General features: G+C 47.5%; 4 protein-coding genes across 9 annotated transcripts; 2 read left to right on the plus strand and 2 right to left on the minus strand.

Moving 5' to 3' along the window:
* Window positions 1–214: 214 nt before the first annotated feature.
* On the minus strand, window positions 215–10,081 carry ptar1 (protein prenyltransferase alpha subunit repeat containing 1). 2 transcript variants are annotated; one of them, XR_006956331.1, is made up of 8 exons: window positions 9,988–10,081; window positions 7,543–7,712; window positions 6,762–6,828; window positions 6,019–6,123; window positions 4,798–5,029; window positions 4,181–4,473; window positions 2,695–3,986; window positions 215–2,578 (listed from the first exon to the last, which is right to left on the minus strand). XR_006956331.1 is itself a non-coding variant. In XM_047023226.1 (7 exons), exons 1-7 carry the CDS (start codon window positions 10,068–10,070, stop codon window positions 3,695–3,697), a joined length of 1,242 nt encoding a protein of 413 aa, XP_046879182.1. In that variant the 5' UTR covers window positions 10,071–10,081; the 3' UTR covers window positions 215–3,694. The 2 variants fall into 2 exon arrangements, 1 of the variants encoding a protein (XP_046879182.1); XM_047023226.1 differs by having other exon boundaries at window positions 215–3,986.
* A 518-nt stretch (window positions 10,082–10,599) lies between these two features.
* On the minus strand, window positions 10,600–14,010 carry LOC124469752 (perforin-1-like). Of its 3 annotated transcripts, none has more exons than XM_047023239.1 (3): window positions 13,929–14,010; window positions 13,172–13,479; window positions 10,600–11,364 (listed from the first exon to the last, which is right to left on the minus strand). In XM_047023239.1, the coding sequence occupies exon 3, from the start codon at window positions 11,335–11,337 to the stop codon at window positions 10,948–10,950; it is 390 nt and encodes a 129-aa protein (XP_046879195.1). In that variant the 5' UTR covers window positions 11,338–11,364; window positions 13,172–13,479; window positions 13,929–14,010; the 3' UTR covers window positions 10,600–10,947. The 3 variants fall into 3 exon arrangements, with proteins under 3 accessions (XP_046879195.1, XP_046879196.1, XP_046879194.1); XM_047023240.1 differs by lacking the exon at window positions 13,929–14,010 and having other exon boundaries at window positions 13,172–13,221; window positions 13,306–13,899; XM_047023238.1 differs by lacking the exon at window positions 13,929–14,010 and having other exon boundaries at window positions 13,172–13,899.
* Window positions 14,011–14,033: 23 nt separating this feature from the next.
* Window positions 14,034–17,876, plus strand: dhfr (dihydrofolate reductase). Of its 2 annotated transcripts, XM_047023236.1 has the most exons (7): window positions 14,034–14,253; window positions 14,519–14,568; window positions 14,800–14,905; window positions 15,120–15,246; window positions 16,775–16,890; window positions 17,471–17,565; window positions 17,603–17,876. In XM_047023236.1, the coding sequence occupies exons 1-6, from the start codon at window positions 14,162–14,164 to the stop codon at window positions 17,562–17,564; spliced, it is 585 nt and encodes a 194-aa protein (XP_046879192.1). In that variant the 5' UTR covers window positions 14,034–14,161; the 3' UTR covers window position 17,565; window positions 17,603–17,876. The 2 variants fall into 2 exon arrangements, with proteins under 2 accessions (XP_046879192.1, XP_046879190.1); XM_047023234.1 differs by having other exon boundaries at window positions 17,471–17,876.
* An 87-nt stretch (window positions 17,877–17,963) lies between these two features.
* ankrd34bb (ankyrin repeat domain 34Bb) lies at window positions 17,964–26,524 on the plus strand. Of its 2 annotated transcripts, none has more exons than XM_047023218.1 (2): window positions 17,964–19,089; window positions 24,583–26,524. In XM_047023218.1, exons 1-2 carry the CDS (start codon window positions 19,085–19,087, stop codon window positions 26,141–26,143), a joined length of 1,566 nt encoding a protein of 521 aa, XP_046879174.1. In that variant the 5' UTR covers window positions 17,964–19,084; the 3' UTR covers window positions 26,144–26,524. The 2 variants fall into 2 exon arrangements, with proteins under 2 accessions (XP_046879174.1, XP_046879173.1); XM_047023217.1 differs by lacking the exon at window positions 17,964–19,089 and adding an exon at window positions 23,835–24,093.
* The last annotated feature ends 28 nt before the right edge of the window (window positions 26,525–26,552 follow it).

The raw sequence follows: 26,552 nt of genomic DNA on the forward strand, positions 1-26,552 counted from the left end.
CATTCTGTTCTACTGTGCACAACAATCAACGGGGATGCCAATTGTTGCGGCGGGTGTAGGGTAGGCCTAATTATCGAGGGCATTGCGAGTTCGGCTTTCAGTCGAAACAAAGCCTGGTCAAAATATTCACAAATCTGAGAAACGAGGATATAGAAGTAATACATGCAGATATAAACGGGACTGTTGGCAAAAATAATTCAAACGGTGCAAAAAGTTATATAGGCTACTTAAGAAGAGCTTTATTTAGCTTGATAAGCAGCCAACAAACGACAGTTGATGTAAGGATAGAATAGTATTACTCAATAAATAAATACAAAATTAATAATAGATTTAGATGCATTAGACATACTGGTTAAACTAATGAATCAATAAATTAGAAAACAGACAAACTTGGAAAGACAGACCCAACCGAAGCTACATTATTATTTAAAAGCTTATTGAACCTTATAAAAAAAAATAGTTTCTGCATAGATGTAAAATCTGTAAAATCGAATTGAGTTCTAAGCCTGCTAGTAGGTCAACAATACTGCATGACTGTGTTCAGATCCAAATCACAAACTGACAACGGGTGAAAAATATATATAATTTCAATAGTGAAGACGCATTTGTATCTGGGCAGAGTGACATAAGCCGAGCTTGTCTTGTGTATAACCCTAAAATCTCGGTTGTAAATGATTATTTTCCAACCAGAAAGCTAAGCTAAAGTGGTAAAGGATATATGGAAGCCCTCATAAAACACAAGTTAGGTGATGGAAATAAAATGCAAGGTGTCCAAATGTAGTGTCATGTGCGTATACATTATTAAGTGGTAATTATGTAGTTTCAAGCGTTTGTTTTGTTGTGTTTTTTTTGCTGGAGGGGACTAGGCCATTTAAACAGACAGTGACTTCTATACATTTGCGTCTCCATATGAGCCACTAAACCAACCCACCCTTCCTACTAGCGTGCCTGCTCCTTAAGAGGCTACCCTGCTGCCCTGTGAGGCTACACGGCTGCCCTGTGAGGCCACACTGCTGCCCTGTGAGGCCACACTGCTGCCCTGTGAGGCCACACTGCTGCCCTGTGAGGCTACACTGCTGCCCTGTGAGGCTACACTGCTGCCCTGTGAGGCCACACTGCTGCCCTGTGAGGCCACACTGCTGCCCTGTGAGGCTACACTGCTGCCCTGTGAGGCTACACTGCTGCCCTGTAGGGCTATGGGACTCTGTAAGCATGTGTACCTAGATGTCAACTAAGCCTGATCTTGGTGTATGAAGGCTCTATGGACAATGTTTACAGTCAGTGTCTAACTTCTACCTTCCAGGCATGAAACTAATACAGTTCAGTTGGATGTTTGTGTTCAGTTTAGAACAGCCATTTAAAATAAGACATTATGCCATGATGGAAATACAACTTGATAGTTTGCACAGTTATATGTACCCTTTCTCCTGCTGTATCCACCAATCTCTTCTCCCTCTTCCCCTTCTCCTCCACCCTTTCCTCTCCCACCATGCCACCGCCGCCCCCTTTCCCCCCCCACCATACCAGAGGGAGGCTTGACAGGCTAAGAGCTTAATCTGTTGTGCAGGATGCAGGCTAACCCTAACTAAGGGTAAACAAAGTGCACTCATTTCTCACCATGAGAGTCTAAAGGACGTGTTTTTTCAGAAATCTAAATAATTACCATGCTAATATGTATCAGGATAGATATGTTTTCCATACAAGAGTTGGTGAATATAGACTAATAAGAAGTTTAATTGTTCATGAGGTTAAGCAACAAATGCTTACCAAAAATGTGAGTCTTGTTGTATTATCAAGTTCATGAAGTCATACAAAGTATCACCTATTATTGAATGCGCGACCGTATGACAGGAGCCGTAGCTTAGTGTGATTATCTCAAGTATTATAGGCGGATCCATGAACAAACCCAAAATAAAAGAATCCCTTAGATGTGTGTACCAGGAGGACAGAAACGCCACAGCATGGATGTGGCAATTTGCTTCGATATTACGCCAACTGCCTTTAGACAGGTGGGACTTAATGTGAACCCTTTACAGTGAGAGCGCTAGATATTCCTAAAGACAGACGTGAGAAAAAGCTATTTTCCTTTATTCTTCCAGTCTATTTTGAACAGTGTTGAAATCTGGGCAGCCATAAAAATAAGGATGTTAGATAATATTGTTGTAGCATTGAGGTTTGCTCATGGGTAGGCTATATAGCAGACATGTCTACTTGTGTTACTAGGGCCACACAGAAGGCTACGCATACGGTAGTAGCATGTAGCACCAATGTAGCCTTGAGCTACCAGCGTTTGCTTTGATGGCTCAAAAACGATACTTTTGCGGTTCTGAGTTGATACACAATAAATTTGACCTTATAATAAAGTTTACTTATTATAAGGTCAAATGTGAGAAAGCTGGCTAGGACTAGCTTTCCTTAGCTACAGAAGTTATGCCACTAACCATAGATTATGTTAGCATCAAGACTAACAGCGGTAGCCACCAGGTGTGGAGCTAAAGGGCTAACAGCCAGGTGGCGGCAGAAGCCTGCAGGTCTGGCTCTGGTGGAGTCTCCCTTCAGAATGGAAACACTCTGGAGTCTGCTGGAGAGAGCATGGGTTGTGCTTCAATACCTTTTCTTGTTGCTTAAAGTGAGGAATGGTTGAATTTGATGTAGAAAAAAATGTGCTTTCAGGAAACGGTTACAAGTGAGCACCTGCAGTCTGGTTAGGGAGAAGATGACAGTGAAGATCCGGACAGGATGAAGCAGATCCTCAGAGAGAAAGCTTTCTGCTTCACAGTCCAATCTCTGCCGACTCGTCGGCATATGATCAATAGAACTTGGTTTTATATTCTTTATTTTGTTTGAGCAAGGATATTCTGCTTTTCTTCCAATAGTGTATTTTAAATAATTTGTCAGCAGAAAGTATGCTTCCGAGAGACTGTAACAGGGTTTGTTGTCAGAACATGCAATATCGAGCAGCTTCGTTTAGCTATCTTGCTAATAGATATTCCATGGAAGACAATGGAACAAACAGGTAACGTTGAACACATATAAGTAACCAAGTTTAAACGTTAAGTTGAGATAATTGGTAGAGAGGTCCCAAACATTGAGAGTGCTGACCTGAGGTATTGTAGTACCTGAACTAAGACCCACTCACACACGTCACACTCTGTGAGCCAGAAGTCGATTTCCATTCTGAAGGGGGAATTGGCTCAGACCAAAATCTGCTAAGTTATTGTTCCAGGAAGCCAAGTGAGTGGATCCCCGACCACCTTGACCTAATAGGGTTAGGGACCCTAATAGTGAGCCGCAGCATCCTGGGTTAGGGTTAGGGAACCTAATAGTGAGCCGCAGCATCCTGGGTTAGGGACCCTAATAGTGAGCCGCAGCATCCTGGGTTAGGGTTAGGGACCCTAATAGTGAGCCGCAGCATCCTGGGTTAGGGTTAGGGACCCTAATAGTGAGCCGCAGCATCCTGGGCGCCCCTGCAGCCAGAAGCCCCCTGGATACAGAGGGATCACATGACTCCTCGTGTACATGATCAGCAGACTGGATCAACATGAAGACTCATCTCTGCAGTCAGAAGCCCCCTGAACGAGGACCTACAGTCAGTTTGATGGAGTAAAGAGTCAGGGTTCTGCTTCGAGCGCCAACTAGCCTGCACTTCCTGTGTGCTGCTGGCCAATCCCAGAGTCCAGACACTTCCTGTACGCTACTGGCCAATCACAGAGTCCAGCCACTTCCTGTATGCACGTGCAAAGCGCCCCTGCTCTGTGCTGCAACCATCCAGGACACCAGCCACAAAGCCCAGCTCCAAGGGCAGCGGGGGCCCCCTCCTCAGCCGCTTAGTGTCCAGGGGATCCCCGTCCTCCTCCAGGGCCGGTCCGCTCCGGATGGTAGGGCTGAGGGGGGGGCTGGATCCCCTGGTGGGGGTGTTGGGGTGGGGGGAGTCCTGGCCGGGATGCTCCCTCCTCCAGTGGTGCCACAGGTAGAAGACGTGCCGCCTGGAAAACACAAAGACGACAAGACAGTCATGTCTGATGCTGGACAGGGAAACCTGCTTCCTTCCAACATGACCCCACCAGGGTCACCTCACCTGTACAGACCCCACCTAGCCAGGGTCACTTCACCTGTACAGACCCCACCTGGCCAGGGTCGCCTCACCTGTACAGACCCCACCTGGCCAGGGTCGCCTCACCTGTGGCTCCAGAGAGTCTCGTGTCCAGGGTAGGCCTGGATCAGGTTGCTACAGAGCTCCATCTCCTGCTGGAACAGCTGAGGCGCTCCGGCCACCCAGGACAGCCCCTCCAGGGGTGTGGCCCCGCCCTCCCCGTTGGCCTGGGGATCAGGGCTAGGTGGAGGCGAGCCTGGGGATTGGCTGAGCTCCTGCACCAGGGCTTTGAGCAGGAACTGGCGGTAGTGGAAGCCACTGTGGTCAGACACGTGCATGGAGACCCACACGCCCATGGAGTATAGCTCATCATGCAGGACCTGGGAGGGAGGGAATACAGAAAGATTTACAGCACACATTGTAGAGGATTGTTTGAGAACAATGAGAGACTTGAATACAATAAAAAGCTGAAAACATTTATTTGATGTTGTTTAATTATCTCAGACAATCTTAGTCATTCAATCTGCTTTTTCACAATCAACAACGACTGGTTAGGGTTGTTGACAAAGATTTCTGTCCTATTTTGGCGAAGAGAGTGAAAGAGGGACATAGACAGACAGCGAGGAGGGAGAGAGAGGAAGAGAGAGTGAAAGGGGGACATAGACAGACAGCGAGGAGGGAGGGAGGGAGACCTCCGCCCCTACCTTCAGGTTGCCCTTGGCCATGTTCTCCAGGACCCAGATGCGGTGGGACCAGGCGTTGTAGTTGCTAGGGTAACGTCCGGCGGCGTCGGAGCACACCTTCATCTCAGCGTTCAATGTCCTCTGGAGGCGGTCCTGGGAGGCGGGGCCAGCGGTGGGGCCAGGGGCAGGGCCTCCTGGGAGCTTCCTGTCCCCCACACAGCCCTCCCTCAGCACCTGCTGCAGCACCCAGCGCCTGCACGCACGCACACACACACACACACACAGGTGGACATGAGTTTACTCCTAACTAACCCACCCTGAATGTCCACCCCTCCTCTGCCAGGAGGTCTCAGATCCTCCTCTCCACCCTGTTCTTTCCTCCTTCACCCTCTGTCCCTCCCTCCTTCACCCTCTGTTCCTCCCTCCTTCACCCTCTGTTCCTCCTTCCTTCACCCTCTGTTCCTCCCTCCTTCACCCTCTGTCCCTCCCTCCTTCACCCTCTGTTCCTCCCTCCTTCACCCTCTGTTCCTCCCTCCTTCACCCTCTGTTCCTCCCTCCTTCACCCTCTGTCCCTCCTTCCTTCACCCTCTGTTCCTCCCTCCTTCACCCTCATCTCCTCCCTCTTTCACCCTCTGTTCCTCCCTCCTTCACCCTCTGTTCCTCCCTCCTTCACCCTCTGTCCCTCCCTTCTTCACCCTCTGTTCCTCCCTCCTTCACCCTCATCTCCTCCCTCTTTCACCCTCTGTTCCTCCCTCCTTCACCCTCTGTCCCTCCCTTCTTCACCCTCTGTTCCTCCCTCCTCCACCCTCTGTTCCTCCCTCCTCCACCCTCTGTTCCTCCCTCCTTCACCCTCTGTCCCTCCCTCCTTCACCCTCTGTCCCTCCCTCCTTCACCCTCTGTCCCTCCCTGCTTCACCCTCATCTCCTCCCTCCTTCACCCTCTGTTCCAAGCTTCCAATCCAAACTTCTTAGGTCTTAGAACTATTCAAGAGGGGGCCATGTGTGTAAGCATCCACCAGTGAAACTCGTCAAACATTTTGTGAAAAGACAGACTTGTGATATCATGTGTCATTGTGTGCCTTTCAAAAACAAACTTAACTTACTGGCTATTGACTTGGTGGTTATTGTGATGCATGATGATCATTCTAGTGTGTCTGTGTGTGTTGTGGGAGGGGCTGGCTGGTGTATGTGTTTGTGTGTGTGTGACTGTGAGGGGCTGATGTGTGTGTGTTTGAGGGTGTACCGGTGTATCCAGGTCTCTGGGCTCTTGGGGAACTTGGTGAGGGCCAGCTGGCCCAGGTATAGATCCCTCTCTGGCCTCAGGGCCCCACTCTGCAGCATCTCCTTCCTGGGGACAAACGGGGGTGTCAGTGTTCCTCAGAATAACTGCTGCTGCGGTTTCAGAGTCAGGGACACAACTCAACCCACAGCTTTGCATCCTGTCTGGAGTGTACTGAGAGAGCAGAGGCAGATAACTGGGCTAACCCTAACCCTAGAGGAACGTGAGGCAGAGAGGATACAGCTGCCTAGAGGAAGGAGTCTGGCGCCCCCTCCTGGACAGCAGGGCCAGGGACGTGATGTGCACTACTACCCTAACTACTACTGTAGGATGTCTACTAGCCTGGAATACACGCTCATTCCAGGAGAGAAGCAGTAATGCCGTAGAATAGCTTGCGTGTTTTTCAGAGCTTCCTAAAGGGATTGAACTTGACTACAAGATAATGTAGGTTTGCTTAGCGTTCACTTACTGGTGTTTAGACAGCAGCCTCGAAACCATGGTCTGACCTTTAGTGAGCTCTGGGACAGTTTCACATTTCAATAATAATGCTGTTTTTGACTCCTATGTAGTCATGGCCCTGGTCCTAGTACATGACCTTCATGGATCATGGGCAGAGCCTGGTTACTGCCAAATCACTGTCCTGGCTGGGTCAGAGGAACTGAACCATGCCACAGGCATACAGGCAGTGTGTGTGTGTGTCTCCTTACCTGACGTTCCAGGCTGTGGTGAAGTCTGGGTTGAGAAGCAGCAAAGTGCAGGTGATGTCCAGCAGAGCTGCAGGAGAGACAGAGCTTAGAACTACAATACCCAGAATGCCCCAGCTGCCCTAACATTAACACTACAGTACTACAATACCCAGATGCCCTAACATTAATACTACAGTACCCAGCTGCACTAACAATAGGTGCGTTCGACATGGACTGTGGCTGCATGAAACAACCGGCAAGAGTAGCCGCTTGCAGTCAGGGAGGAGTTAAAAACGGCTCTGTGAAGTCGGACATTTCAGCTTCACGTGGTTTGCTGCATTGACTTGAGTCACGGCCGATTAAGCGCTGTTTGCTTACTTTACTTTATTTATAATTAAACACAGTCTTTCCGTTAGTGAAGAGGCGGAGTAAAACCTTTTCTTGAATACATTTTTTATTAAATTAAACAGTTTGGTCCGGATTCGAACATTGGCGAAACTGAAGGTGTCAGAAGGATTACAAAACATGCGTCAAAGTTATCGTGTGCGAGTCTGGCCAATCATGAAAAAGCTGTGTCATCACTAGAACCCGTGCAGTTGCTCTTGAGAAAATGCGCTCGGCTACACAGCCGGCAGTTCTCAAATCAATCTCACGGTACTTTGATGGCTACGTCCCAGTGACCTAGCTTCGGCGCCGTCTCAAGTCGGACAAAAAGTCTAACCAGAATTCACTGTTTTATGAAGTCAGTCTGTGTCGAACGCACCTATTAACACTACAGTACTACAGTACCCAGCTGACTCACCTTCTCTGTCCATCCAAAGCTTGTGCTGGCGGTAGCGCAGCAGCCTGTTGTGGACGTAGGGCAACAAAAGCTTGACGCACCAGCTCTCCAGGCCCAGCTTGTTGTCCACCATAACCACGGGGCTGCGGTTGTAGCGGGCCTCGGGACAAGCGATCAGGCCCACCTCATCACTGGAGGGGAGGCAGCATTCAAACACTTCTCACAACAACTACACGGCTAACTAGCCGGGCAACAACAACAGATCTGTTAACCTAGCTAGCTATCCAGGCAACAACTATCAGATCTGTTAACGTAGCTAGCTAGCCGGGCAACAACAACAGATCTGTTATCGTAGCTAGCCAGCCGGGCAACAACAACAGATCTGTTAACGTAGCTAGCTAGCCGGGCAACAACAACAGATCTGTTAACGTAGCTAGCCAGCCGGGCAACAACAACAGATCTGTTAACGTAGCTAGCTAGCCGGGCAACAACAGATCTGTTAACGTAGCTAGCTAGCCGGGCAACAACTAACAGATCCGTTAACGTAGCTAGCTACCCGGTCAACAACAACAGATCTGTTAACGTAACTAGCTAGCCGGGCAACAACAACAGATCTGTTAACGTAGCTAGCTAGCCAGGCAACAACAACATCAACACTGTTTCTGGATGAGACAGCTTCAGATCAAGTCCAGAGTTTTGCACACACACACACACACACACACACACTTCTAGAGTTCACCCACACTTACACACCTCTAGATAGTTCACACACACACTTACACACCAGCTGAGTTCACTTGCAGTCCTCTAGAGTTCAGGCCTCACTGAGAACTGCTATAAACTGCTGCTACACACACAGTCCCTCTCCATCACACACATGCATGCACCCGCACACACAATTAATCTCGCTCTGTCCTGTGGTCAGTTTGCGTGATGTGTCAATGTGAATACAAGGACCAGCGTAAGTGACATCAGCTAAATTACAGAAATTCTTCACACCACATTAAGCAGCTTGCCTCTTTTAGCACCTGCTCTACATTATAAACTAGTGGTGCTGCTCTACATTATAAACTAGTGGTGCTGCCCTACATTATAAACTAGTGGTCCTGCCCTACATTATAAACTAGTGGTGCTGCCCTACATTATAATGTAGTGGTGCTGGCCTACATTATAATCTAGTAGTGCTGCCCTACATTATAAACTAGTGGTGCTGCCCCACATTATAAACTAGTGGTGCTGCCCCACATTATAAACTAGTGGTGCTGCCCTACATTATAATCTAGTGGTGCTGCCCTACATTATAAACTAGTGGTCCTGCCCTACATTATAAACTAGGGGTGCTGCCCTACATTATAAACTAGGGGTGCTGCCCTACATTATAAACTAGTGGTGCTGCCCTACATTATAATCTAGTGGTGCTGCCCTACATTATAAACTAGTGGTCCTGCCCTACATTATAAACTAGTGGTGCTGCCCTACATTATAATCTAGTGGTGCTGCCCTACATTATAAACTAGTGGTGCTGCCCTACATTATAATCTAGTGGTGCTGGTAGATGGGGCTAGGGGCATCAGAGACACAGAGTTCACACGGTCCAGAACTCGGAAGATGAACCATGGCTCATTTACAGCCATTTGTCAGAAACACGTCAAGAGACAAAAAAATATGTTTAAAATAAATATTCAGTTCAATGTTGAATTTCATAATCCGTTAAACACAAAATCAAATCAGAATGACAATCTCTCTTTCTAAGGCTCTTAACATCAGATCAAAGTAAAACCTTAGAGATGCAACAAGATACCTGCTTGCATGGGTTAATGTGCGCATGTTAGCCAGAGCTCAACAGTATTTTATTAGCAGGTAAACTACTTTCTATTTAAGGAAAAGCAATGATTTTCCAGGTATTTTACCAGCTACAAGGCGCTGGTTAACCTCACTTAAGGACCATACAAGACTTAACAAGGTCTTCAAATAAATACACAACAACACAAAAGGGTATTGGTTCTAATCCTCTATTGGGTCCGGATTTTTCTCTTGCCTTGGATCCAAACATGCAATAAAAAACAGCAACAGAGACAAGAGTCTTCGTGTGTCAAAACTGCTGTCCTCGCTCTGTAACCTGAACAGCTGCTAGACACCACCATGAATACGTTCGTGTGAAATTTGCGTTGACATATTAATGCACTTGAAGCATGCATGAATGTGACACATCTAAAGATGATATCTATTACAATCTAATCATTATTGATATCAATTGTTACACTATACTTGCAAAAATAGCAACCATACAAGCAGAAAAGTTTCCCTTGCTCTCGCCTATGAAGTAGACTTAACCGCTGTCACAGAGAGCATAGCTAGATACTTTTAGCAACAGCTAGCCAGCGGGTGTCCCATTGTGACCTCCACTTTGGCGCTTGTAAGACAGCGGAAGCTATCTGTTATGTTAAAATAGCTGAATATACGTACATATTTGGGTTTCTCTTGAAGGCGTTATTAATATCTTTAACAACTCTCTGGAGCAAAACGTCTGTCTCCTCCTCCTCCGCCATCTTGGAGCACCTCTGACGTAAGCGAATACCAGGGACTGTTTCCGGGTCTCGACTGACGACGATGTAAATGTAACGACGAAAACGACGGGGCCTTTTGACTCTGTAACTCAAGACGTCTTTAAACTCGGCAGAAATCTCCGCGTCGTCCATTAATATAGCTGAAAAGTTATCCCTAACCTCTAAGCGTGAGAAATACAATGTGTTGCGTGAGAGCGTGAGAAATGGTTGAAATGCGTGAGTCTCATAGTGAATGCGTGAGACTTGAGAGCCCTGGAAATTATATGAAGTTCCAGGCAAATAATCAGTGTTCTATAAATTAAACATACATGTTGTCAATAAAAAATGTAAGCACCAAAACAGACGTCCCTTGTCAACATTTTGAAGCATCAGTTTAGAATTGATTAGTTGGTTGCGGTAATTATACAACCGATCAGTTTGATTTAACTAGACAAACCCTGAGACAGTAAGGACGACACATTAGAAGGGCAGCATCCTGCAGGGAGGCTTTTAATTCATTCAGTCAGACGTGATGGAGGCCAAAAAGACATAAAGATTACATTTAGAACACAGTTGGCCAAATTTATAGATACATTTCTTAATGTAGGATGAAATTACTAAACAACAACTAAAGGGATACGGGTCAACAGTGTAAGTGAAGGTCGTAACTTAGACACTAACGCTAACCCTTGTAACACTCAAGAGACTGTTAGACAGGGAGGGGCTTCTGAGTAGGTAGATGGGGTGTGATAACGGTGTTGGGCTTGGTTAATGGTGGGGATCTCACTGGGACCTCCCCATGCTGCCCTGCTGAAGAGTGTCGAGTAGCATGTATGCATCACTATCCTCACGCCTCCCTGCGAGAGCAGCTAACACATCTTTACTGATGAAGAGTGTAGGAGTAGGTGAGCGTGCCTCCCTTCTTCAGGAAGCATTCGTGCTGGTGGGTGCCTCTCTCCACCTTCCTCTGGCAGGTTCCCAGGTGGTCGTCGAGCAGCACGTCGCTGTCATACACGTCCAGCCTCAGGACGTCGCTCTCCACGGTCTTGAAGGATTTGAACTCCTCCAGCCACCAGGGGTTCTTGTCGTTATTGCGGACGGAGGTTTTCCCGAGGGCGTTGGGGCCGCAGAACACCTTGACGTAGGCGTCGGTGATGCCCAGGAGGTCACTGGGGAGGTTGGTGGCACGCAGGTTGAAGATCTTGATCTGGGCATGGGTACCTACCAGGAGCAGCAGCCCCAGGGCCAGGGTCACACAGGAGGGAGACATGGGCAGCTCAGTAGGTCTGAGGAGGAACTATGGGAGGGAGGAAATGAGAGAGAGGAAGAAATAGAGGAAGAGATACACATTTAAATTGTTGTCATAGAGAAAAACAATTGCACATTGACTGTACTTAGTCTTCAGAAAATCAAGAACATACGGTTGAAAACACCCTTTCACATCTTGCATATCAATGGGTCAATATGGATAGAATCATCCAAAAGGAAGAGAGAGAGTAACGACATCAGCAAAGCACTGACCACTGGGAGATGGTCTGAGCAGGTGAGAAGGTTAAATAGAAGGTACAACGATACTTTAGAAAGATTTGCTGGATCTGATGTTAGTTTTGTTTATTTCCTCCAGGAACACAATGACATTTAGTGACTTGTTGCACTTGTTGCTTAGTTTTTAACTGATTTAACTACTTGTACTCGCCTTAAATTATATTATTGTTGCTTGCTTTCCTACAGGTACACTCTCGCACTTTTGATGTTCATGTTTAATTTGTAGGGGTTATAGGGTTAGCATTTGTTTAGCTACATGCGCCTATGTTTCTTCCTATTGGCACTTATTTGCTTTTCACAATGTATGCTTCATGTTTTGGTTACCCGCAATGTTTTGGGCCTATCTCGTTGTTTATGATCATTGACCTAAGCACTTTTGTAAAGCTCTCTCTTGGAAGTTGCTTTGGATAAAAGCGTCTGCTAAATGAATATAATGTAAATGTTTGTTACCTTCAGAAGATTAGGTGTACACCCCACCCCCCCCCCCACCCCGCAATATTAGCACAGCACACGGTGTGTTCTCATTGGTTCAGGCAGATGACCCTGATGTTCAGCTACCTACAGAACAGGTGAAATTATGTGGTACATTTCTACCTGAAGGTCAAGGTAATAAGGCTAAACAGAGATAGTACAATAAACAGTTCCTAAACTCTGTGGGAAAATGTTGTCTTTAAGCAGCTGTGTAACCGCTTCTGCTGCCAACTCAAATGCTCATAACATTATTATGATCTGCTGCTCAGTGTTCATAACATTATTATGATCTGCTGCTCAGTGTTCATAACATTATTATGATCTGCTGCTCAGTGTTCATATCGATCATTCAAAGAATAGAGCAATGATATCTTTTCACACCCAGTCTGCAAAGTGTTAGGGTGGAGGTTAGGGTTAGGGTTAGGGTTAGGGTGGAGGTAGGGATGGGTTAGGGTTAGGGTGGAGGTAGGGATGGGTTAGGGTTAGGGTGGAGGTAGGGATGGGTTAGGGTTAGGGTGGAGGTAGGGATGGGTTAGGGTTAGGGTGGAGGTAGGGATGCAGGGTTAGGGTTAGGGTGGAGGTAGGGATGCAGGTATACAACAGGATTCAGGTGAACTCCGTTAATGTTGGTAGTGAATATCAGATTCAATAGAGAGAACATTAAACTTATCACACAAAAATCATATTTTAATCTCAAGGCAATAATATTTGAAATAATTACCTGAACTTGAATTATGGGATTTGGAATAAGTGGAATTAAGACAGTTACCCAGAACACATGAATGAATGTTTTGCATGAATGCCAATACATTTTAACAGACACTCGACAGAAATTAGAAAGAAACTATGGAATATATCCTGATGTTCTCTCAGGGATTGGCATCTGATTTCTGGCCAATTATGTAAGATTACTGTACAAAATCAATTAACAATGATTTACTTTTCATGTGAAGCATTTCATAAAAAATGAATGTGACTGGGCACTAAGGCCAGAGGTTACAGCACAGGACAAACTGAGTGAAGCGTGAGAGAGACAGAGTGTGTTAATAATGAAGAGGAACAATGGTTTGAAAGGAGCATGAACTCACCTGTTCTCAGTCAGCTGAAGTATCAGCAAACACCGTCATGTCACCGTTACCTGTCCCATCTTATAAAGGACCACAGTTTGGAAGTTACACGCCCTCGCACCCCCACTCTCTCCAGAACACCATGTCACCGTTACCTGTCCCATCTTATAAAGGACCACAGTTTGGAAGTTACACGCCCTCGCACCCCCACTCTCTCCAGAACACCATGTCACTGTTACCTGTCCCATCTTATAAAGGACCACAGTTTGGAAGTTACACGCCCTCGCACCCCCACTCTCTCCAGAACACCATGTCCTTTCCAAAGTCACCTGAGTCATAGAAAACAAGTGTTAAGTACTTAGGGTTAGTAACCCTAAGTACTAACCCTAACCCTTTATACAATGTCAAGTAATTATAAGTAAGGGTTGTCTAAGATTGTACAAACCCATTTTTTCCTAGGTGTTTAGTGTATGGATTGGTATGGTTTCATATTAGATACTTTTTTTTTTACTTCTTTTAATGTTTTTTTTATACCTACGTTTTTACAATTTGCTTTCCATGTCACATGAATTTCATTGCTCAATATGCCCTGTTTTACATGATTAGAATCCGAATCATCTTTATTCGCCAAGTAAGTTTACACAAACAAGAAATTTACTCTGGCAGTAATTACATGATAAATAAAAAACTTTGACTTGGAACAACATTTGGCTTTATTCTACAATGGCTTCAGTAAATCCGTCATGCATTGCGTGTGTATGTGTTGGGTTCAACTCACTGAGGATGTTCATTCGAGATCACAAGCTCCGCTGTAACCCTAAACCATCAGCAGGGGGCAGCCGCCGGTAACCCTCCAACACGTGGGCGGTCCCTTATACATGTCACTTCCGCCGTTCTGCAAACACAAGACTGGGTGGCGGGAAATAAATGAGCAACAACAACAAGAGCAGCGTCAGCCGCTAGATAGATAGGGGTAGACAGATTACTGCAATCATCGCATTTACACGGAGAATGTCTCGTGTTCTCAACTGCATTGTGGCTGTGTGCCCAGATATGGGGATTGGAAATAACGGGAATCTACCGTGGCATCCAAAAAGGCTCAAGTAAGTTGACTTCAGGCTAACTTCGCTACATAAGCAACCTAGCTGTACAAGTTAATGCAACATCTATACTGTATACGTAATCTTTTTTTATGGAATTACACCGCTGGTGTGTACAATATGGTTAGGGCTAGGGTTGGGGTTAGCTGGTGTAGAGAGGCGCTCAAAGAGAAAAGCGCTAAACAAGTTGTGGAAATGCAACACATGCTCTCATAAGAAACGTTTAATAGCCTATATCCCACTGCGTATTTCTGTTTTCTTTTAACAGTAACGAATTCAAATATTTTCAGAAGATGACAATGACACCGTCTGTTGAAGGTAAAGCCAGAAATGTAGCTTAGGATTGATTACTCATGAGTGAGAAGACAGCACAGTCTCACAACGGGAGTGATTTATTAACAAAGGATCCATAACTGTCCAGTCAAAGTCCAACAGAAGTGCATACCTGCACAGTTTTTACACTTTTCAATGTTACTATGGTCTGTCAGCACTGGTGATATACATGTGATCTTACTGATGTTCCTCACCTGTACCTCTCCCACTGCACAGGTAAGCAGAACGTGGTGATCATGGGAAGGAAGACATGGTTCTCCATCCCTGAAAGGAACCGTCCACTCAGGAACAGGATCAACATCGTCCTCAGCAGAGAGCTCAAGTAAGACAATTTACCTGAAGCCATCAGGGTTCATGCTGTAGAGAACTCACCTGAAGCCCTACCCCCCAACACTAACCCCCCAACACTAACCCCCCTGCCCTAACTCCTACCCCCCAACACTAACCCCACCCCCCTGCCCTAACTCCTAACCCCCCAGCCCCAACTCCTACCCCCTGGCCCCCCCAGTCCTAACCTGTCTGGACCCTCTCCACAGGGAGCCTCCTACAGGGGCTCACCACCTGGCCCCAGACTTCAGCTCAGCGCTCCTCCTGCTGGACACAGAGGAGATGGCAGGCCAGGTTGATGGGGTGTGGGTGATCGGAGGCAGCTCTCTGTACAAGGTGAGTCTTAACATGCAGACCTGAGGAGGGACACATTCACAGAAGTCCCTAAAAAACCCACACAACCCCTTCTCACATCCCCCTCTCAACCTCTTCTCACATCCCCCTCTCTCATCCCCCTGCCACCATGTTCAGGTAACAGCCAGGTAGGGCTCCTGTCTGCCTCATTCAGGTAGAAGAGCTGTCTGCCTCATGTTTAGGTAGAAGAGCCGTCTGCCTCATGTTCAGGTAGAGGAGCTGTCTGCCTCATGTTCAGGTAGAAGAGCCGTCTGCCTCATGTTCAGGTAGAGGAGCCGTCTGCCTCATGCTCAGGTAGAGGAGCCGTCTGCCTCATGTTCAGGTAGAGGAGCCGTCTGCCTCATGTTCAGGTAGAATAGCCGTCTGCCTCATGTTCAGGTAGAGGAGCTGTCTGGTGTCCTTGACAACTGTGCTTTGACGCGAGACATGCATGACCTCCGTACCTGCTTTCACTGGCAGCGCCAAAGAAAAACACAGTGCATCCGGATAGTATACACAGCGCAGATTTTGTGAAATCTTTGCCACGGGTCTAGGGAAAGATTAATGCATTAATGTACAGAGACTTCCTTGATGAAAACCTACTCCAGAGCGGTCTTGACCTCAGACTGGGGCGAAGGTTCATCTTCCAACCGGACAAATCTTCCCACCACAACGGTGGGTCACAATGACCCAAAGGCAGCACAGGGGGTTAAACCACAGCCAATATAACTAAGGAGTGGCTTCGGGTCACTGTGAATGTCCTTGAGTGGCCCAGCCAGAGCACAGAATTGAACCCGATTGAACATCTCTGGAGAGATCTGAAAATAGCTGTGCACCGACACTCTCCATCCAACCTGATGGAGCTTGAGGTCCTGCAAAGAAGATGGGAGAAACTGCACAGAAATGGGTGTTCCAAGCTTGTAGCGTCACTCACAAAGATTAGAGGCTGTTAATGCTGCCAAAGGTGCACCCACTAAGTAATGAGCAAAGGCTGTGAATACTTATATTTTAGTTATTAATTTTAGCAAATCTATAAAAGTATATAAAAAAAAAAATAATCACTGTCATTATGGGGTATTGTGTGTAGAATTGTAAGGGGGGGGGAATTAATTGAATCAATTTTGGAATAAGGCTGTAACATAACGTGGAAAAAGTGAAGCGCTATGAATACTTTCCGGGTTAGTAGTTTAGTACTAACCCTTTCTGTACAGAAATACTAGAACAGTGTTTTTAATGTTTTCTTTGACTCTGGGCTGAAAGGAAGAGAAACGTTTTAACCTTCAAACAAACCACTGTCATTTTCCCTCACTCACCAGTCGGTTGTCATGGAGACCTTATCGCTCAAGGATAAGTTGACAATAAAGCTGTAGCGCTTGACTTTCTGTTGATGAACACTGGGATCAGCTTGCTGTTCAGTAAAATTGTCTTCTTACAAGTTCTATTCTGATTTCACACTCAAACTATCCATGCATCCCTAACCTTAACTCCCATTGAGACTAGAACATTCTTAATGTTTTTGTTCCCCCCTTAGGAGACAATGGAGTATTCAGGAACGACCAGACTCTTTGTCACCAGGATCCTACAGCAGTTTGAAAGTGACACATTCCTCCCCGAAATCAACCCAGAAAAATACTGTCTGCTGTTACAGTCAGTGTCTCTCTCTCAATCTGTCTGCAGTCACAGTCAGTGTCTCTCAACCACACACACAGTCTGCAGTCAGTGTCTCTCAACCACACACACAGTCTGCAGTCACAGTCAGTGTCTCTCAACCACACACACAGTCTGCAGTCACAGTCAGTGTCTCTCAACCACACACACAGTCTGCAGTCAGTGTCTCTCAACCACACACACAGTATGCAGTCACAGTCAGTGTCTCTCACCCTGTGTCTAACCCTAACACCACATACACACACACACTGTCCACACCTACCAGTTTTTCAACTAGAAAACATACACCAACATACACCATGTTGGCTATTAACAGACATTAGTTTGTATTAACAGTGGTTCCTAACCCTATTAACAGACACTAGTTTGTATTAACAGTGGTTGCTAACACTATTAACCGAAACTAATTCATATTAACAGTGGTTGCTAACTGTTAACAGACACAGATTTGTATAAAGACACATGACACACAGTTCATCTGTAACATCAATTAAATTATAGGAGTGAGTACCCTTACACCCATGTGATTCTGTAACAGATCACCAGTCTGTCTCAACAGGTACCCAGGAGTCCCAGAGGGGGTGCAGGAGGAGAGTGGCCTCCAGTACAGATATGAGGTCTACCAGAACACCAATCCTCCAGTACAGATATGAGGTCTACCAGAACACCAATCCTCCAGTACAGATATGAGGTCTATCAGAACACCAATCCTCCAGTACAGATATGAGGTCTACCAGAACACCCAGAAAGGGTTCTAGTCTACTGCACTGTGACCTAGCCTTCTCTGTAGCTGATATCATGGAAATGGTTTGAATGTAACTAACATTCAGGAATGTCAATATGAAAAAAAAAAAAATTCTCACCAACGATATCATTTGTAAATGTTTACACAAATTAACAAGCTGTGCCCATAAAGTAACAGATGATTACACAAATTAGATCTGTATAATAAAATATAAATTTCATGTTAATGCTTGATTCTTTCATTTGACCCAAAAGGCCAGATAACACCCTGGTGCTTCCTAACCCTAGAGAAGGTTCTAGGGTCCTTTGTTTAGGATCTCAGAACAGACAGCATTTACCAAACCTACGTGGCCAAAACCTGTGGCAGTGTTGCAGTATCCTGACATGTCTCTGATAAAGACTGCTGGGTGGGAAACACCCCAGAAACACTCATCACACTCCAGCCATCCACTCTTGATGACAGCATGATCAAGAATGGATAGCTGGGGAGGACGGGGATCTTTTACATGAATTTGACCCCATACAAACCTTCCAATTAGTTCCCCAGCACCCTATCCCTGATGTGGCACTTTACACACACACACTACACACACCTGCTCACATCTTGATTAGCACTCAGGGTGCATTCCAGGCTCCATCAATACACCGGGTTAGGGTTACAAGCCATGTTCTCTATACTCACCGTCTAGGGATATTAGCCTTTCTGATGAGATCGAGACATTATCTCACACACATCCAGCAAGGACCTGTTGCTAGGTAGAAGAGTAAGGTACACAGGAGTTTACACACAGACACAAACCTCGGTAGATTAAGAAGGATTAAACACGCCGCTATAAAGCATACAGTCATCTAATACATCAAACTATAAAATCCATATGATGACTGAGAATAAGTTACCATTAAGAAGTCATGTGAGCAACAAGCTGTGTTTGCGTGTTCTGCGTGCACTGTGGTGACGTTTGCCAAACTGACGCTCTGGTTTGTTTTCAATAGAACACTTTGCTTTCAACACTGCTAACCGCTCTGGATAAGAGCGTCTGTTAAATGACTAAATGCTAACCTTGAGGAGGCTGATGCTGCTGCCACTTATTAACACATCAAAGCCCTGCGCACAACCTTTACCTAACGCAGATGTGAACACTGGCCTCTCATTGGCTAGCTTCCTCCTCTCCCTGCATCTATCTATCTCTCTCCTCCCCCTGCAAATCTCTATCTCTCTCCTCCCTCTCCAGTTCCATGCTTCCATTCCTCTAAATTCCGTCTACTTCTCCCTCAGTGTGTTAGGACTTCTCTCTCTCCTCTCTCTCTCCTCTCTCTCTCCTCTCTCTCTCCTCTCTCTCTCCTCTCTCTCTCCTCTCTCTTTAGAGGTGGCAGGATAACTTGGATTGACCCTCTAAATGACCGGAGGATTTCAAAGCAACTAACCCTAATGAGGTAAATGTTTTTCTTCTTCCAACATTACAATGTTTTACCTGGAGGCTTGGGTGCTAGTAACATTTCACAAAACAATTTAAACTTTTTACAAGAAAGGATAAGAAGTTTTAACTAAGTCACCACCCTTTCAACTAGCAGAAAATTCATACTTTTTGTATTGCAACTGTGTTGTCAGTTCCTGGGCATGTTGCTGCACTGAGATGACAGGTTTTAATGTCGCTGCAATAAGATGACTGGTTTTAATGTTGCTGCAATGAGATGACTGGTTTTAATGTTGCTGCAATGAGATGACTGGTTTTAATGTTGCTGCAATGAGATGACTGGTTTTAATTTCACTAGACTAACCGTTGTCTATTGAAGCAGAATTAAGCCTGATGACCAGTGAATAACACAGACTGTTTCCATGGTATATTATGGGATGGAGGGCTGAGTGTTTCCATGGTATATTATGGGATGGAGAGAGAACCCCAGACCCACAGGCCCTTTCAACAGTGTCCAGGATGTAGACATGTTATTTACATCCTTGTGTGTGCATGCAGACTAACCCCACACATCATCACACACTTCAAATAGCACACTTACATTTACATAACACCCTTCAGAGGAAGAAGGTTGCTTGGCAAACAATTTGGATAGATTTGAGTGTCACATGTAGCAATCATCCTGGTTGTAAAAACACATCCATAAAACATGAACACATGAAACATTCGATGAGAGATCTGTGTTCTGACTATTCACGATATGACAAAATATCATGATGTGACAAAATATCAGACTTGAACCAAATATAAGGCTGAGATACACAAGCGTTAGGGATAGATAGATGCAAAGAAATAGTTGTATTATTCTGATAGATCACAACCAGTTCAGAGTGGCTATTAGTGAGGAAAGCAGCCGTGTCCCTCCCACAAGAGACAGGTGTGTGATGTTAACTTGGTCCACTAAGTATGCTCATAATGCCACCAAGGTCGACCATGGGCTCTCAAAGAGAAGGACATCACTAACCCTAACCCAGAGAAGGACATCACTAACCCTAACCCAGAGAAGGACATCAGTAACCCTAACCATTTTCACAAACACGCTTTTCTAAAGTGGATGTGTGAAGCGGTGAGCACAGCCAACAATATGCGTCTGCCTGCCAAGTATGTCATTTACAATGTAAACTATTCACATTGATAACTGTGAAGCCTGGGATATACACTGACACTACTATATCTAATTTAAGGATAAATATGATTGTTTATCATATTGTCACATTACCTGTGATCTAAAACAGTTATGAGAGGGGATAAAAAAAATGGATAATTTTCATTTTTGTCAACATTCTGCCCTAACTCAAACTGTTATTTTCCCTCTCGTCACTGGGGTCCATCAGGGATTCTCTCTGTTCTCCCTCTCAAAGCCGGTTTAATGTCAAGCTACCGAAGCTGCTCTAACAAGTAGAATCACCTGCTGCCAACATCACACTGCTCCCTGAAACACTCATCACACTCTGCTCCCTCTGAAACACTCATCACACTCTGCTCCCTGAAACACTCATCACACTCTGCTCCCTCTGAAACACTCATCACACTCTGCTCCCTCTGAAACACTCATCACACTGCTCCCTGAAACACTCATCACACTCTGCTCCTTCTGAAACACTCATCACACTCTGCTCCATCTGAAACACTCATCACACTCTGCTCCCTCTGAAACACTCATCACACTCTGCTCCCTGAAACACTCATCACACTCTGCTCCCTGAAACACTCATCACACTCTGCTCCTTCTGAAACACTCATCACACTCTGCTCCATCTGAAACACTCATCACACTCTGCTCCCTGAAACACTCATCACACTCTGCTCCCTGAAACACTCATCACACTCTGCTCCTTCTGAAACACTCATCACACTCTGCTCCCTGAAACACTCATCACACTCTGCTCCCTGAAACACTCATCACACTTTGCTCCCTGAAACACTCATCACACTCTGCTCCCTCTGAAACACTCATCACACTCTGCTCCCTGAAACACTCATCACACTCTGCTCCCTCTGAAACACTCAACACACTCTGCTCCTTCTGAAACACATCACACTCTGCTCCCTCTGAAACACTCATCACACTCTGCTCCCTGAAACACTCATCACACTCTGCTCCCTAAAACACTCATCACACGCTGCTCTCTGAAACACTCATCACACTCTGCTCCTTCTGAAACACTCATCACACTCTGCTCCCTGAAACACTCATCACACTCTATTCCCTGAAACACTTATCACACTCTGCTCCCTCTGAAACACTCATCACACTCTGCTCCCACTCTGCTCCTTCTGAAACTGAAACACTCATCACACTCTGCTCCCTGAAACACTCATCACACTCTGCTCCCTCTGAAACACTCATCACACTCTGCTCCCTGAAACACTCATCACACTCTGCTCCCTCTGAAACACTCATCACACTCTGCTCCCTGAAACACTCATCACACTCTGCTCCCTCTGAAACACTCATCACACTCTGCTCCCTGAAACACTCATCACACTCTGCTCCCTGAAACACTCATCACACTCTGCTCCCTCTGAAACACTCATCACACTCTGCTCCCTGAAACACTCATCACACTCTGCTCCCTCTGAAACACTCATCACACTCTGCTCCCTCTGAAACACTCATCACACTGCTCCCTGAAACACTCATCACACTCTGCTCCTTCTGAAACACTCATCACACTCTGCTCCATCTGAAACACTCATCACACTCTGCTCCCTCTGAAACACTCATCACACTCTGCTCCCTGAAACACTCATCACACTCTGCTCCCTGAAACACTCATCACACTCTGCTCCTTCTGAAACACTCATCACACTCTGCTCCATCTGAAACACTCATCACACTCTGCTCCCTGAAACACTCATCACACTCTGCTCCTTCTGAAACACTCATCACACTCTGCTCCCTGAAACACTCATCACACTCTGCTCCCTGAAACACTCATCACACTTTGCTCCCTGAAACACTCATCACACTCTGCTCCCTCTGAAACACTCATCACACTCTGCTCCCTGAAACACTCATCACACTCTGCTCCCTCTGAAACACTCAACACACTCTGCTCCTTCTGAAACACATCACACTCTGCTCCCTCTGAAACACTCATCACACTCTGCTCCCTGAAACACTCATCACACTCTGCTCCCTAAAACACTCATCACACGCTGCTCTCTGCTCATCACACTGAAACACTCATCACACTCTGCTCCCTAAAACACTCATCACACGCTGCTCTCTGAAACACTCATCACACTCTGCTCCTTCTGAAACACTCATCACACTCTGCTCCCTGAAACACTCATCACACTCTATTCCCTGAAACACTCATCACACTCTGCTCCCCTGAAACACTCATCACACTCTGCTCCCTGAAACACTCATCACACTCTGCTCCCTCTGAAACACTCATCACACTCTGCTCCCTGAAACACTCATCACACTCTGCTCCCTCTGAAACACTCATCACACTCTGCTCCCTGAAACACTCATCACACTCTGCTCCCTCTGAAACACTCATCACACTCTGCTCCCTGAAACACTCATCACACTCTGCTCCCTGAAACACTCATCACACTCTGCTCCCTGAAACACTCATCACACTCTGCTCCCTCTGAAACACTCATCACACTCTGTTCCCTCTGAAACTGGGTACATCTAGCATGAACTTGGATTTTGTCTGTAGCATGGACTAGGGCTGGGTGTTTGAACGTCAATGTAATATTTGTATAGTGACTGTCTGGGTTACTGAAGTCAAGGCCAGAATAGGCACGCCACGCATCAGTTGATTACTAAGTAGGTGTTTTATGTAACACCTGATTAAAGAACCATTCAAATGTAATTTCACCTTGAAATGAAAAGCATCTCATAAAAAAGGGACACCCCTTGCTACTTGTGTGTGTACATTGTCTACTGTAGTGTTGCCATCCCAACGAAAGTAAATGTTCCAGAACCTCAGAACCACACATAGAACCTAGAAGTGTTCCATAGCAGTGGCAATGAGAACACAGTTCTGGGAGGAACACAGCCTTCAGAACCTAGCAGGGCCTGGGATTAAGGAGGAACACAGCCTTCAGAACCTAGCAGGGCCTGGGATTAAGGAGGAACACAGCCTTCAGAACCTAGCAGGGCCTGGGATTAAGGAGAAACACAGCCTTCAGAACCTAGCAGGGCCTGGGATTAAGGAGGAACACAGCCTTCAGAACCTAGCAGGGCCTGGGATTAAGGAGGAACACAGCCTTCAGAACCTAGCAGGGCCTGGGATTAAGGAGGAACACAGCCTTCAGAACCTAGCAGGGCCTTGGATTAAGGCCCCTCCGCCTGTGCACCTACAGGGCTAAACTGATGGATTCCTGAGACCAGCTCAACCTTGCAGAGGGACTAGAGGAGGGACCAGCCTTGAGGAGGGACCAGGAGAGACCAGAGGAGGGACCAGAGGAGAGACCAGCCCTAAGGAGAGACCAGAGGAGAGACCAGAGGAGAGACTAGAGGAGGGACCAGAAGAGAGACCAGAGGAGACCAGAGGAGAGACCAGCCCTGAGGAGGGACCAGAGGAGAGACCAGAGGAGAGATCAGAGGAGAGACCCGAGGAGAGACCAGAAGAGAGACCAGAGGACGGACCAGAGGAGAGACCAGAGGAGACCAGAGGAGAGACCAGAAGAGAGATTAGAGGACGGACCAGAGGAGCGACCAGAGGACGGACCAGAGGAAAGACCAGAGGAGGGACCAGAGGAGCGACCAGAGGAGGGACCAGCCCTGAGGAGAGACCAGAGGAGGGATGGAGGTGCGTACAGATGGGAACTCCCTGCTGAAGGCCGTGTACCTTAGCCGCTTGCGTCTGACACGGCTGCTGCTGGAGGGTGGAGCCTACGTCAACGAGAGCAGTGAGCGCGGAGAGACCCCACTGATGGTAGCCTGCATGACGCAGCATGCTGACGCACAGAGCGTGCCCAAACACCGGATGGTCCGGTACGTAGTCTGCAGGTGATCCACAGCGGGCGATAGGCTACACCTGTTACAGTACAGGTAACACAGGGGGTGCTAGGCTACACCTGTTACATTACAGGTAACACAGGGGGGCGCTAGGCTACACCTGTTACATTACAGGTAACACAGGGGGCGCTAGGCTACACCTGTTACATTACAGGTAACACAGGGGGCGCTAGGCTACACCTGTTACATTACAGGTAACACAGGGGGCGCTAGGCTACACCTGTTACATTACAGGTAACACAGGGGGCGCTAGGCTACACCTAAGGGAGCACCTTTTACAGCAAACTATAGCTATAGGTTACAGGGTTTATTCTGCAGCTCAATTGTTATTATATTTGCATACATATGCACTTTTTGTATATTTCTTTGCCCATTTTTACTGTTATGGGTTTTTCTTTTTCACATTGACAATGAAGGGAGCACTATTAATACAAATAATCATTATTATTATTATTATGACCGCAGGTATCTGCTGGAGAGTGGTGCAGACCCCAACATCCAGGACAAGACAGGGAAGACAGCCCTGATGCACGCCTGCCTTGAGAGGGCGGGAGCAGAGGTGGTGACTCTGCTGCTGGGCAGCGGAGCTGACCCCAGCCTGGAGGACCACTCCGGCTCCTCAGCCCTTGTCCACGCCGTCAACGCCGGAGACAAGGAGGCGCTGCGGGTCCTGCTGGAGGCCTGCAAGGCCAAGGGCAAGGAGGTGATCATCATCACCACCGACAAGCTCCCCTCCGGACGCCAGATGACCAAGCAGTACCTCAACGTCCCCCCTCCCCCAGACCTGGAGGAGCGCCTGCACTACACGCCAGCCTCCTGCTGCATGTCGCCCTCAGACATCCAGCTCCGCACGCCTCCCCAAGGGGCATCAGGCAGTGCCTCACCCCAGCCTGGCAGCCCTCTGCTGGGCCTCAGAGACCCGCAGGACTGCGGTCCCGCCAACTCCCAACCAGAGTCTCCGACCCGCGAGCCAAGTCCGCTGCGAGGTCAGGGCTTGGGCCGGCTGCTCCATCTCCAGCGTCTGCACTTGGAGCCCTGGCTGAAGAGCCCCCCGTCCCTGCTACAGCACAGCCAGTCCTCCTCGCTGATGGAGGGGCTGCAAGACATCCCTCTGGAGGAGGGGCTGCTAGACATCCCTCTGGAGGAAGGGCTCAGCAGCCTGGGCTTCCAGGGGCGCCCCCCCACCCGTCAGCACAGCAGCGACACCACAGGCCCGAAGCGAGGCCTGGAGCAGGCAGGCAGCGAGGCCGGTGGAGCCTGGGGGAGAAAAGGACTGGGCAGGAAGATGTCTTACGACAGCGCCTCCGCACCTCACTGCTCCTCACACCCCAGCCTGGAGCCTCACTCTTCCTCACATCCCAGCCTGGAGCCCAAGGACCCTGCCGCGCCGCTGGACAGAGACTCCTGCTTGCCTCACCTGGCGCTGTCCAGCCTGAGGAATGTGGTCCGGCGCCGCAACTTTGGCATGGACCACTACAGCTCTGACTCGCAGCTGCCCCAGTTTGGCAGCTACCCCCCGGAGGACAGCGCCAGGATGTGTGGAGCCGGCGGGGGGCAAGAGAAGCGCAAGCTGGTGGGGAGCCGGTCCTCCACTCTGTCGGGCTCCAGGGAGTCCCTAGAGAGGAGGGGCCCTGGGGCACTGGAGCGCCGGGGATCAGGGGCCCTGCTCCTGGATCACATCTCCCACACCCGCCCGGGGTACCTGCCCCCGCTCAACCCCCACGCACCCATTCCCGACATCGGGGCCAGCCCCACCGCCCCGGGGCCCCTGGGCGGGAGCAACAAGACGCTTAGCAGCGGGCCAAAGCCCCTGGTACCCTGCACCCCCCTGCTGCCCTGCGCCCCCCTGGTACCCTGCACCCCCCTGCTGCCCTGCGCCCCCCTGCTGCCCTGCGCCCCCCTGCTGCCCTGCGCCCCCCTGCTGCCCAAGGAGCTGAAGGCCAGGAGGACCCTGCTCAGGCGTCACTCCATGCAGACCGAGCAGATTCAACAGCTGGTCAACTTTGAGGAGGTCTTTGGGCACTAAACTCTGCTTGCTCTGCGTTGTGTTGCTGTGTACTTAAGGTGTGATTTGAGATAATACCTTTCATAAAGCTAGTTATTTACCTCTGCTTTGCTGTCAACTACAGTCCGAATATTGAAGCCCAGGGTTGTCAAGTGTATAAATGTACTGTCTCAAAACGCTGTGGCGGGTATACCTTCACACTCTCGTTCTGACCTGGATGCCTGACCTCGCCCGGTGACCAGGAGGATATACTCGACAGGGCTGACTTCAGAGTCACGTTCTAATAAATGGTTTTATTCTTTTAAATTATGTGCAATCATTTCAACTATTTATGCATCTATTGATATTCTGTTCAATTTTAAAACATGCCATTGAAATATTAGTGGTTTTACAGTTGGAGATGCACAGCTATTGCATGGTTTACTCTGAA

The sequence above is a fragment of the Hypomesus transpacificus genome, chromosome 7, assembly GCF_021917145.1.
Source record: "Hypomesus transpacificus isolate Combined female chromosome 7, fHypTra1, whole genome shotgun sequence".
NCBI classification, from domain to species: domain Eukaryota; kingdom Metazoa; phylum Chordata; class Actinopteri; order Osmeriformes; family Osmeridae; genus Hypomesus; species Hypomesus transpacificus.

Coding starts and splice junctions, on each gene's coding strand:
- ptar1 (XM_047023226.1), bottom strand. CDS start 10,070: ATGGCGGAGGAGGAGGAGACAGACGTTTTGCTCCAGAGAGTTGTTAAA. Junction 7,713..9,987: donor TTCAAGAGAAACCCAAATAT/GTACGTATATTC, acceptor CCTCCCCTCCAG/TGATGAGGTGGGCCTGATCG. Junction 6,829..7,542: donor GCTTTGGATGGACAGAGAAG/GTGAGTCAGCTG, acceptor TCTCTCCTGCAG/CTCTGCTGGACATCACCTGC.
- ankrd34bb (XM_047023217.1), top strand. CDS start 23,903: ATGGAGGTGCGTACAGATGGGAACTCCCTGCTGAAGGCCGTGTACCTT. Junction 24,094..24,582: donor CCCAAACACCGGATGGTCCG/GTACGTAGTCTG, acceptor TTATGACCGCAG/GTATCTGCTGGAGAGTGGTG.
- LOC124469752 (XM_047023239.1), bottom strand. CDS start 11,337: ATGTCTCCCTCCTGTGTGACCCTGGCCCTGGGGCTGCTGCTCCTGGTA.
- dhfr (XM_047023234.1), top strand. CDS start 14,162: ATGTCTCGTGTTCTCAACTGCATTGTGGCTGTGTGCCCAGATATGGGG. Junction 14,906..15,119: donor GTCCTCAGCAGAGAGCTCAA/GTAAGACAATTT, acceptor CCCTCTCCACAG/GGAGCCTCCTACAGGGGCTC. Junction 16,891..17,470: donor AAATACTGTCTGCTGTTACA/GTCAGTGTCTCT, acceptor CTGTCTCAACAG/GTACCCAGGAGTCCCAGAGG.